General features: G+C 36.3%; 1 protein-coding gene across 3 annotated transcripts; it reads right to left on the reverse strand.

Annotated features, from left to right (window-relative positions):
* Positions 1-1,940: 1,940 nt before the first annotated feature.
* LOC130622005 (calponin homology domain-containing protein DDB_G0272472-like) lies at positions 1,941-10,335 on the reverse strand. 3 transcript variants are annotated; one of them, XM_057437399.1, is made up of 5 exons: positions 9,855-10,332; positions 4,805-9,021; positions 3,664-4,636; positions 2,744-3,327; positions 2,408-2,576 (listed from the first exon to the last, which is right to left on the reverse strand). In XM_057437399.1, exons 2-5 carry the CDS (start codon positions 8,996-8,998, stop codon positions 2,553-2,555), a joined length of 5,775 nt encoding a protein of 1,924 aa, XP_057293382.1. In that variant the 5' UTR covers positions 8,999-9,021; positions 9,855-10,332; the 3' UTR covers positions 2,408-2,552. The 3 variants fall into 3 exon arrangements, with proteins under 3 accessions (XP_057293381.1, XP_057293383.1, XP_057293382.1); XM_057437398.1 differs by having other exon boundaries at positions 1,941-3,327; positions 9,855-10,335; XM_057437400.1 differs by lacking the exon at positions 2,744-3,327 and having other exon boundaries at positions 2,387-2,576; positions 9,855-10,334.
* Between the last annotated feature and the right edge of the window lie 1,992 nt (positions 10,336-12,327).

A 12,327-nucleotide genomic window follows, 5' to 3' on the forward strand; every position in this document is an offset into this window, starting at 1 on the left:
ATTGTGTTTTATAATCTAATCGAAGAAATCTCGGATTGAAGTTTGCTTTCTCTTTGATATTTGGAGTCCCTCCACTTTTTTCGTAACTGATGACAGCATTGTTGATTTTCCTCGTCAATATAAGGACTGCAACAAATTCTATCGAACAGGGTGATTACTTCTGCATAACTAAGATTTTCCTCCTCGTTATCTTCGCTTTCGTTCCCATGCTGTCCATGCTGAAACATTGTCGGGAACTACAATACTCAGGTCTGGGTGTTGAAATGCATTGATGCTTTTTTCTTCATTTTTCCTCGCCAACCGATTTCATTTTCTTGATCATTTGCTCGGATACTTACACGTTTTCGTTGAAACTGGCATACTCTGCAGCAGATATTTCAGATGTGAACTCTCGTACAAGAGCTTCAAATTCACGGTCATCTTCTTCGACCACAGTTAATTCTTCATTGGATTTAACGATACCGCATTTGTCAAAACAGTTTTTGATAGTTAAACAGGTTACCTCTTTCCACGACTCTTGCAGTCAACGAATAACCTGGAGGATATTAACGGTTTTGACAATTTTGTCGCTGAATCTTTCTCGGTGATTCTTGCGAGCACATGTTTCACAAGTCGTTTTCCTGAGCAGGAAATTCCTGTCATTTTTATAAAAGAACAACGATTTGCCTTTAATTCGTTTATTCGAGCATACCATGCCTACATGGACACATTTGAACCGGATATTGAAGATGAAAACTTTTCATTGATTCACGAAGAAGACAACGTGCACGACAACTTTGCAATGGCGATTACTTTTGAGGGACGTACAGTTACACATGTACCTAAAAATCTCAGCAAAACTTCAACCGATTTACAAAAATTCCCAATTCCAAACTAACATGTTGAGTCACAAGGAAGGGTTATGGTCTGGAAATTACAGTTCTATGCGAGTTGGTAGGTGTCGATAAAGGCGTTGATTGGGCGACAAAAAAAATTAAAAAGGTTTTGTGAGATTGTGATTAAAAAAGTTAAAAAATGTACGAAAATAAAGATAAATATTGAGATTTAACAAGTTTTTTTTTGTGTCTGCTTTTTACATACAATTTTAAAGGGAAAATTTTATTTGGTTCGAAATAAGTGTCCGCCTTGTAACTGTCCGTCTTATAGAGATTTTCTTGTGAGAGTTTGACCTGAAATCAGTCCGTTCCAAGGAATAGTGTCTGTTATATAGAGGTTTCCGTTTTAGACCATGTCCGCTTTAGAAGGATTTTTGTCATGTCTTTTTTGTATGAAATGAAATTAGAAAGATGTAGCAAATTTTTCATCCGTTAATTGTATGTATCCTGTTGATAATAATTCATGGGTACAAGGTTGTATAATGCTGCATAAGTTTGCAACAAATGAATGTACGTGACATTAGATTTTGGTGCAAAGTATCACCACTGGTACAAAAAGTTGTTACTTTTTGCCGACCCTTTTAAACCGATAGTGTAAGTCCTCTTTTTTTTGGTGTTTCACTGATTGAGATACCATTTTGTTGTTGTTTCACTGGATGAGATATCTTTTTGTTTTTGTTTCACTGAATGAGATATCTTTTTGTTGTTGTTTCACTAAAAGAGATACCATTTTTGTTGTTGTTTCACTGGATGAAATATCATAAAACACAAGTTTTCGTCTTTATAGCGTATAGCTACTTCGCCTCATTTTTTAAAGTGACCTACCTCACGCCCACTCTCATCCAACCACCCCTCCCGAATAACCTCCCACCTTTTTTTATACGCGCTCCTTTCAATTTGCTACCCCTATCGAATAAACGCTCATCCTAAAAGTCAATATGTTAAATAAGCGCCTGGACGCTTAATCGAACATTTACGGTATTTCATTATTTTGGGAAAAAAATTCGTCAATCACTTTCTAACACTGTTCACCTTTTATAACATGGGGATAAACATGAAAAAAAGTGTTGTTACAAATATGTTAACAAAAGATATAATATATACAAAAAAAATTATAAAAAGCTATATAAATATACAAAAACTAAAAATACCTAATGCGGTAAGTATGGTTTTAAGCAGTCTGCAATAATTCCCGCCATTTTTGTGTATCCTTCAGGTGTCATATGTAAATGATCATCCCAAAGTCTTGCCTCTTGAACAGGACCCAGTGAATGTCTCGGTAACTTTCTAGCTAAATCACATAAAACTGTTTTTCCTTTACTAGCAAATGCAAAATTTCTTAAAGCATCGTTGATCCTTTGTCTCATTTTTAGTAATGGCTTATACTCGGGCCAAACTTCGATTGAGTTCTCTGGTACAGTTAGAAGCACAGTGTGAGCGCCGTATTTATACGCGGTCTGGTGTAGCTTTTCAATGTCCTTTGTTATACGCGGTTGCCAAACCGTTTCTAATTGGTTCAGAAACTCCTGATCGTCAGCAAAGTTTTTCACATGTAAAATATCATTGGTTCCTCCTAGAATAATTATCCAATCATATTCCGACGTTGCGTTGCCTAGAACCATGGGTAATCGATGTGTCATTTGTTTATGAGTCATTTCACCCACAATCCCTTTGGTGTCAGTGTAAACGGGCACGTTTGACCTATAATTTAAAACGTTTTGTAAGCGACCGCAGTATGGATAAAAATTCTTTCCATGAGCGTTATAACCGGCTGTTAAGCTATCTCCAAAACATAAAATCCTTATCTTGCTCGGGTTATGCAAATTAACCACGTGCGGACGGGGCGATGAAAAATGTCTTGGACTTACGGATTGAGGAGATTTAGTGGGTGCCTTCCTTTTGTCTGCTTGTTTATTTTGGTTCAGACTGTTCGGTGAAATACCCAATGCTTTTAGACCTTTTACAATCATATTTAAGTTAGCTGCTATGGTTGTATGTCGAATTTTTTGAACAGTATGTGTCGGGACATGTTTTGTAGTCTTGACGTGCGTATGTCGGGGCGTCGTTTTATGTATACGAATTGTTGTACGTTTGACGGTAGTATGGTGACGTGATGGTTGCATCGTCGGCAAAGCTGTAGGTATACCGCTCCTCTTAAAACTATTTTCAGACGTTTGCCTGGACACAGATTTCATAACGGCCGGTAAAATTTTAGCGACCATATTTTCAATGCTGTTCGTATTGTCGTTACTATTTTTCGTCATATAGGCGTCATGATGTTTCATGATGTCGTCATTATTACCGTCATCCCGTTCATTTGCGTCGAGCATAGAAGTCTTTTTTTCTGGATTATAATCGAAGTTATCGTTGTTATCTTCGTCGTTTGAGTCATGATGCCGTAAACGTCGGTATCGAATATATTTGGAGAAGTGACGTTGTTTTCGTTTAAAGCCTAAAGCAAGGACAATAATACAATTCCAGTTAAAGAGAATTATAATGAAGTTGGTTGGTTTTGTTTCAACGATAATAGTTCTCAATGTCATAAGGCTAATGTATAAATTATCATTGAACAGCTTTTAGTAATAAAGTTGAAACATGAAATGTGTTTTTATAACACTTGATAAAGAAAGCCTCAATCCGTAAAAACGAGGCAAATTCGTAAAAATTTAAAAACCAAATTAACATGATAAACTTGAGTACATCAAGAAATGAGGCTGTCATAATAATAACACTTTTACTTTCTATACGAACTTTATATAACTTTATCGTAAAATTAAGGAATACTCACCACCCTCAGCGCTTCCTCCATCCTCCTCTTCATCTTTTTCCTCAAATTTTATGTGTTGATCTTTCGATCTCTTTTTCTGAACTTCATCGTCTTTGTCACCACGATTATCTCCGTAAGAATGCTTTCTGGTTGTTCTGGTTGAATACTTTTCATCGTTTTTATTATATTCTCCATCATCGGGATTATTTTCTTCATCATTTTGGTGATTGTGTTTATGATAAGAATGCTCATATCGGTCATCGCCATAATATTTTTCATCTCCATCATGTATTTCGCGATCTTTAGATTTCCGCTCCTTAGAATGTCTACCATTATGTTCGCTTTTGTGATCCTGATTGCTATCTCGATCATCAATCCGATTTTCATTCCGATTTTCATCTTTCGCTTTAACATCATGTTTATCATCATCTCCATCATCTTTCCCATTTTCATTATGTCGTACTCTGTCATGTATCTTCGCGTGATCTTCGCGATAACGCGCCTCATCATCATGTTCTTTTTTGTGATTTTCACTATACAGCTCATCATCGTCCTGATCTTCTTTATCATTTTCATCATATCGCGTTTCATGAACATTGTCTTTGTGTTTGCCATGTTTATGTGTTGTTGTGGAGTATTTGTCATTATAGCGCGTCGTGGTATGTTTATATTCTTTATCACCATGTTTCGATGTAGGTTTCTTCTTTTCCTCTTCCTTTTTCTTCTTCATAAGTTTCTGCACTCTTTTCACCAGTTCCTTCTCGTTAACTTTTTCTTTTGATTGCTTTTTCATTTCTTCTCTCATGTCAGTTATCATTTTCATGAGGTCACCAAATTTGTTTGACTTCTCCGTAGTTTCACGTTTATGCTTGCTACTTTTTGTTGTTGGGTGTTTCTGTTGTTTTTCATTATGATGGAGATCATGGTGAGCTTTACTCTTGTGAATACGCGACTCTGTACCGTCATCGCCGCTTCCTGAGAAATCATCCAATATCTAAATTTAATAAATAATGGTCAGTGTAGGGCAAAACTAGCGAAAGCTTGGGATAGAGAAACATGAAACGTAATTTGTGTATTTTTTTTCAGGTAATTAATTTTTTTCTTAAAATACGATGCTAATTTTATTTTAGTTTATCAAAATTAATTTAAACAGTTATCTTACCTGGTCGCCGCTGCCACTTTCACTTTCATCAGACTCGCCTTCCCCAGAAGCATCAGTGCTCTTCTTCGTAAATGGTATCGAATTGCGCTTTGAGCTGTCTCCTTTGTCATTTTTGCAGCCATAAATAGAGAAGATCTTCTTACCCTTTTCTCTTTCTTTCTTTATAGATAACTTTCCGGTAGATATTTTATAATCTATGTCATAACACTTTCGCGCGACTTTATGTTTTCCGCTCTTTCTCCCACATGCTCGTATTTTGTAAAATATCTTTCCATGCTTTTTCTTTGGTCCTTCAACTTTTTTCACATCTCCTGTTCCTCTCGAAAACGTTTTGATTCGTACGCATGATTTTAATTTGTACGTTTTGATTTCCTTTCGCGTTGTCTTCTTTGCTTTAATATGCTTGGTTGTCTTCTTTGATTTAGAGTGTTTTGTGGTTTTGTGTTGTTTTGTGGTTTTGTGATGTTTTGGTGTTGTTTTGTGGTGTTTTGATGTTGTCTTATAATGTTTAGGTGTAGTCTTGGCAATCTTATGTTTTTTCTTTGGTATTTCTTTTCGTTTGTGTGCGTCACCATTTTTGCTTGTTTTCTTCTTAGCGTGTCGTTGTCGTGTTTTGAGCATTTGTCGTTTCAGATATGTGATGCGTTCTAAATACGTCATACGCTTTTTAGGTTCTTCAATGTCAAAATCTTCATCTTCGCTTTCTTCGGATGTTTCATCCCCAGAAGCTTCATCTAACTGATTGTCTTCGCCACCCTCCTCAACACTGCTTTCCTTGATCGTATCATTTTCGTCATCATCGTTACTAGTGTCGTCAAAATCATGCGTCTCTTTTCCACGTCGTTTATCGTATTCGTTTAAATCTTTAATTAAATTCTCCGTTGGTGATGCTTCCTTCTTCTTGGCATACATCGTACCGACGTTTTCCTTTTTTTCGTTCTCGTCGTCGTTATTGTCGTCGTCCTCATTTAACGAACTTTCAAACTGCCTGTCTGTTTTTTTTGTTTTCGATTCGTCGTTTTCATCGTCGTCGGCATTTTCGTTATCCACCATTTTAGCAGAGCTGATTTTCCTGTGTATTTTTGACGCTTTTATTGAAGATGTTGGAATGGCAACGTCGTAGTTTTCGTCGTCGTCGTCATTATCATTCACTTCTTTAGATTTTTCCTTATTAATACCGTCAATACTAACTTCATCATCATCCTGGTCAATTTTACCTTCATTTTGTGATCCTGAGAACAGAGTTTTATAAGAGTGTGAGTGCAACCCAGGAAGGTCACTTGCTTTAAGTTTTTGATGTGGAAGTTCTTTTCCTCGTGAGTCTAGATTGTCCCCAAAGGAAGGCTTCGAAAACATATTTTCATGAAATGTTTCTAATTTGTGTATTAAGTCCTGCTTTTTCTTGCTACTGTTGTCATCTCTGCCGTTATTTTTGTCATCATCGTCGTCGTTATTTTCGCCGTCTACAATTTTGTTTCTTCTCTTGCTGTTTTCGTGTCCAGCTCGCTCATACTGTTCGTCATCTATATCGCCATTTTCTTCAGCTTCCACAAATTTCCGTCTTTCGCCGTCCCAATGAAGCTTGTCGGGAAATATTTCTACACTGTCGTCATCAAATGTACCAGCATGTTTATTATGTCTTAATCGACGCAGATCGTCTAGAATAGAATTTTCTAAAAACGCTTCAGATTTTGGCGTCGTTGTAGTTGTGGATGTTGAGGTTTTCTTGGTTGTAGGTTTTTTTGTCGTGGTGGTCGTGGTTGTAGTCGACGTTGTCGTTGGCGGCTTCGTGGTTGCTACTGTCGTGGTTGTAGTTGTTGTCGCTACGGTTGGTGCAGTAGATTTTGTTGTAGCTTTCGTTGTTTTTGTTGTTGTTGTCGTTGTTGTAGTGGCTTGTGTCGTTGTTGTAGTGGCTTGTGTCGTTGTGGTAGAATGACGCTTTACATGCTTCTTGCTTTTCTTTTTCGATTTTGATTTCCTCTTCTGTTTTTCTTTTTCTTGTTTCTTCTTTGTCGTTTTAGATTTCTTTTCCACTTTGTGTTTTTTCTTATGAATATTTTTTGTTTGTTTCTTAGACTCTCTCGTTTTCATATGTTTCATAAGCTGTTGTTCTATCGCTTTATCTTCGTCGTCGTTGTCTTCCTCATCATCGTCTGAGTCAAAATCGTCATGAGTTGGCACAATTCGCCGTGTGGTTGTTGTTACGACTACTTGTTCGTCGTCATGAACTGGTGTCGGAAAGTCATCCCGAACAACAGTAGGAGCACTATTGGCACCATAATCATAGTAAGAACCCACATCATGTGAATGTTTACGCGGTGTGAGTGTCTTCCAGTCCTCTCCGCTACCTATTGTATCTAAATCTGCCATTTCGTCGTCATCATTAATAGCAAGGTTATTTTTTAGGCCAGCATTAACACTTGGAGAGAGTTTACCAATGCTTGCGGAGGCGAGCTTGTCAGCTAGTGCTATGCTCATGGGTGCAATAGTCGTGTAAACTTCCGGCAAGGGTAAGATGTTTGGAGTAGTTGCTCGTAATGTTGGTTCTTGAGGGATGTTTTGCCGTTTATTCAAACTTTCTGTTTGCCATATCCATGTGTATCCATTCCAAACAGGTCGACCGTAATATCGCGACGTCGTGTAAAATGGCGTTGTTGTAGCTGTTGTTGTTACTGCTGTTGTTGTTGTTGTTGGTAATCTTAAAAATGGCGTTTTCGTTGTCGTTGTAGTGGAAGGTGACTGAATAGGGGTTGTCGTTCCGGTTGTTGTTGTTCCAGCTGTTCTCGTTCTGGCTGTTGTCGTTCCGGTTGTAGTTTTTGTTGTTGTTGGAGTTGAGACGTTTTTAACAGTTTGGTTATGTATATCAACAGAGGAAATTTGCGCAGTTTTATTTTCTGCAATTCTGTCTAAAAATTTTGACCCATCTTGTAGGTAATTCATGTTAGAAGTTCTATCATTTGAACGCAAGGGAATAATACCACTGTTTGCATTTGGAATTTCACTTCTAAAATTCTGAGTAACAGTACTGTTATTGTGTGTAGTGTTGTTATATGGCTTTGACACGACGGGATCTTTAAGACTGCCATTTTGAAATTGTGCAAAGCCATCATTGATAGGCGTTGCAAGGTCTTCAGTTGAACTACTGTTTGTGGATGCTGCAATGTTATTGGTGGATGAGTGTAAAGTTTTATTTTCGATTCCATTGTCTCCAGTTTTTATGTTAGTATATGTTGTCTTGTTACTTATATCAGTATCAGTTCGTTCCGTAGCGTTGTGTAACGAGTTTGATGAATTTTGAAAGTTCTTTATAGGGTGGGTGCGATTTTGATGGTGTTTGTGGAAATGATGTCTGTGTCGTTCCTGCTTCATTAAAATACATACTTTGAATAAAGCTAAAGCAAATACTGCAGCAAATACGAGAACTGTGAAATACAAAGCGATGGAGTAGAAATTACGACAGCATAAAAGTCGGTAGAACGTTTCGCGAAGTTTACTTTTCTGTACCTCATCTTGTTTTGTTCCTGTTGGTTTTTTCGAAGCCTTTCGTCTGGTTTGTAATTTATTCGCGGTTGATACAAGTTTTTGGTTTTTGTCAAACTTTTCTTCGTTCTCTGCGTTGGCAGTGTTGCTCGATTTTTTGGTGTTATTCTGACTCTGTTTAAATTTTCCAAAGGTTGTTAACTTATTCTCATTGGAACTGAATAACTTTTTGGTAACCTGATTTATATTCTGTGGTAATTCAGTAGCCTTGACCTTATCTTCAGTGGAACTTAATAGTTTAGTGTTTCCCTCGCGAAAGTTTTCTTCCGTGCAATCTAGCGATACGTTATTCTGGTCTTTTTTTCTACCTTGACTTGTAAGTTTTTTAATTAGGTTTTTGTCCAATACATTAGATGATTTATTAACAACTACAGATCTGTTGAGAAGTTCCTGCTTTTTTCTTAGTACGGCCCGTCGTCGTTCTATAAAGTTAAGATCGCACTCACTAGCTTGAAATATTGATTTATCGTCAACTGATTGGTACAATGAACTAGCGCGTTTGACTCTGTTATCTCGGTCAGCCTTGGTTGATAATTTCTTTCTCCGCGGTCGTTGAGCAATAGAGAATGGTTTAGGTGCGCTGTCTGTGTAATCGAGATTGTTAATTATTGCAGTACTGCTTTCTGAGGTGGGAGAAGTCGAATCCTTGATCATCAACGAACCAAATCATTTGTGACCTAAAAGAATGGATTGACCATTAATTTGTTTAAATATGTAATGAATAAAAAATTGTTTAAAACGAAAAATATTTTATCCATCATAGTTACTTTAGTAATTAATGTTGCAAAGAGAAACATCTTGGCAAAATATGTAAAATGTAGAAGAGAAGATTTCAAAAGAAAAAAAATGCAGCACTAATAATTGCGAATTTCTAGCTATTTGCAAACTTTAATTTCTCTTCTAAGATTTGCAATTGTTCCTTTTACATTATACCCTATTTCCGGCCCACCTGCAATTTCTACTTTTAACATAGCACAGTTATCGAGATCCAATTCACAAAATAAAATTGCACAATCTTTTCTCCCGCAAATAATTTCTTCCTCAACATACATACAAACAGATTTGCGTTGGGGTTAGTTTTAAGTCGGGTTGGTTTAAGAAAACTCACCACAATTTATTTAATACGAACAGGGCCTTGAGGGTCTGGTAGACAGACTCAAGAAGTCTAAACGGAAATAATTTATCTATCCTAAACATTTGTTCCTCACCTCTTATGATGGTAAGGTACAAGAAGACATGGCATACCATCTGCTATAGCAGTTAATAACACACAGAAGCACCTTAAAGGTGACATGCCGCAACAAAACAACCTTGCGAAAATCCTGTACGTTCATAAAACACAAAAGTCAAAGCTTAAAGGGGTTTTAATTAGCCTAAAACTAATTATTAACTAGATGGTTCCATAAGAGGACGTATACCGCGATTGCTTTATTGCGATTATGCCGAATAATGAAAAAACGAAGTGTAAAAACGTGGAATGTATAGACTAAAAAATACACCATCTACTTACATTACTAAGCACTGTCACCTAATATGTCAATTCCCAAAAAACTCTCTACATAAACAAATTGCTATTTCATCCTTTATGCTAACTTTCTGGAGAACGGCCTACATCGAAACTTTGTTTTGTTTTTAAAAATTTGCAAACGCTATAGCGTATTCACACTCACATTGAGCATCTCTATTGCACTCTTTCGGTATGATTTAGTGTTGTAGTTTTTATACAGATGCTGGGACGATGTATGTAATAAATGCGCAAACGCCTTTATTGTGAAAATGTAAGTTGAATAAACGAGAGCATTTCTGTTTTAGAGGAACAGTAGGTCTTCACACATTAGACGGAGATTTTTTTTCGTTTAACTGTGCATGAGTGTTTATATATAAGGCTAAAAAAAATTGCTTTCGGGTGTTTCTTATGTTCGACTGTGCGTACGCTTTTTTATATAAAATGGGTTCAGTGACAATTCCCCCTGGACAGTTGTTCCCCGGAAAATTGCCAGCCACATTATTCCCACCCGGGAAATTGCCCCCCATCCTGATCGTTTTGCCTCCTCCCGGATAATTCCCCTCTCCCTAAAAAAAGACAAAAATGTTATCAATAAAATGGACTTTATATGCTTGTATGGTTTATTCTCCGATTCTTTGGACAAAAGTGAATACACTCAAAAATGAACATAATATTTCTTCTAATATAGCTAACCTTGCTTTACAAATCTGAATATTGTTCATGAAAAAAAGTTTGAAAAAAAACAAAATGTTAAGTTGCGTGCAATACTCCGTAAATAATTGATTCTTTGACGGTTTGGATAATCATTAAGAATTCGAATGATGTGTTGATTACAATCAATCTATCTTTTTCTTTGCTATGGTGGTCGGTGTTCTCCTTGATTCTGCAAAATAGAAACTTTTACAATTCACTCTTTGGGCAGCTCTTTTTGGAATGTATACATGTAGCCATCAAGAATTAACATCCGCTTTCCTTTCTCAGTCTCAGTGAATTCCATGTTGAATTGGGTTCACCTATCTTAACGACTGAAATCGAACAACTGTTTGGTTAAAAAAGTTAAAATAAAGCAAAAGCTTTTCGGTATAAAACCATCGTCATTACATATAAAATGTTACTATGTTACAATTATTCAGTTAGTATATACAAAATAAAAGCATAATGGTCCTAAGAGATCAAACGAAATAAAGAGAAAAATAATTAACTGATCACGTCACGCCATTTTTAAATAAAAGAAACCCTAAACACTAAAATACGGAAAAATTTAGAAGCGTCAATAATTGCATTGAAAATACCCGTATTAAATGACCAACTTGATTCAAAAAAGCTTCTCTTCTTCTTCTTTCTTCAACTTACAAGTTTTTCATTGTTATTTGACAAGTGCAAGTTCGTAAATTTGCACACAACTAATTCTTCGAATATTTCTTCTTTTGACCAGGAAATGTATTTTTTTAGTTTTATTTTTTGTATTTTACTGGAAAAAATGAGAATCAGTAATTTGTAAGTAATTCCAGTAGTTCTTCTCATTGAATACTTCATATTCTTCATATCAAATTAATTATTAGCGTACCTTAAAACTATTTTCCATTTATCCTCTTCTTTACTTATGTGGTTTTATCATCACCCACCCAGGGCAACCACTCCATTCCCAAAGGTTGTTCTCATAGAAGGGTGTTTTTTGTGCATTCGACATTCCCGTTCAAGGTACAAAAAACGCATAAACTCGTCAATTGCGTGGTTGGACAACTACAAATTCTTCGCGTATGGTGCTAAGCATAAAAGATTAAAACACTTGTATATTATTTAGTTCACACTTGCTAATATTTCCACGCCCTCCCCTTACAAAAGACTGTTGTATTCGACCATTATTTCTTATGACTATGATTCGACGCACTTGTCTGGGGTTGCTTTATGGCAATGGCAATAGTTGGGATGAGCTGTTTTATATCTGGGTCACTCTCTGACACAAGTATTGTGCCCAAATCCGGACTTCCACTAAACGATATTTACGACGTTCGTCATAGATTTTTGAGACAGCACACGACAAAAGAAAAAAAACAACGGGTATTGCGAAAAAAAATGTCTTGAAGAGAAGTAAAAGGGCAGTTATCTCCAATGCACGCTACCCCAATTGAATATGCCCCTAATCCACATGCTCTACCGATGGTTGAACAGTTAATAAAAGTCGATGAAGAAAAAATTTAACGCGAGCTCCAATTAATGCAAATGGACAAATTTGGCTAAAAATTTGAATTTAATCGACTCTAATTATTAGCGCGATATGGACTTTTTGAGTATTTTATTTGGCTGTGATTACAACGCAAAGCAAATGTTATGGACAAATAGGTTGTGAAAAGTGTTAACAAATTACACAATGAATGTTGTCATAAAGATTTTAATGGCTTACTGACCGTAGCTACAACTTAACAAAAGGAATCAATGGGCAAGTCAAAAAAGACAAACCAAAACAATGATAGTA

This window comes from Hydractinia symbiolongicarpus, chromosome 12 (genome assembly GCF_029227915.1).
Source record: "Hydractinia symbiolongicarpus strain clone_291-10 chromosome 12, HSymV2.1, whole genome shotgun sequence".
NCBI lineage: Eukaryota > Metazoa > Cnidaria > Hydrozoa > Anthoathecata > Hydractiniidae > Hydractinia > Hydractinia symbiolongicarpus.

Excerpts from the sequence above, each read along its gene's own strand:
- LOC130622005 (XM_057437398.1), bottom strand. The coding sequence starts at position 8,998 with ATGATCAAGGATTCGACTTCTCCCACCTCAGAAAGCAGTACTGCAATA. Across the intron at positions 4,637-4,804 it reads AAAGTGGCAGCGGCGACCAG|ATATTGGATGATTTCTCAGG; the intron begins GTAAGATAACTG and ends TATTAAATTTAG. Across the intron at positions 3,328-3,663 it reads TGGAGGAAGCGCTGAGGGTG|GCTTTAAACGAAAACAACGT; the intron begins GTGAGTATTCCT and ends TCCTTGCTTTAG.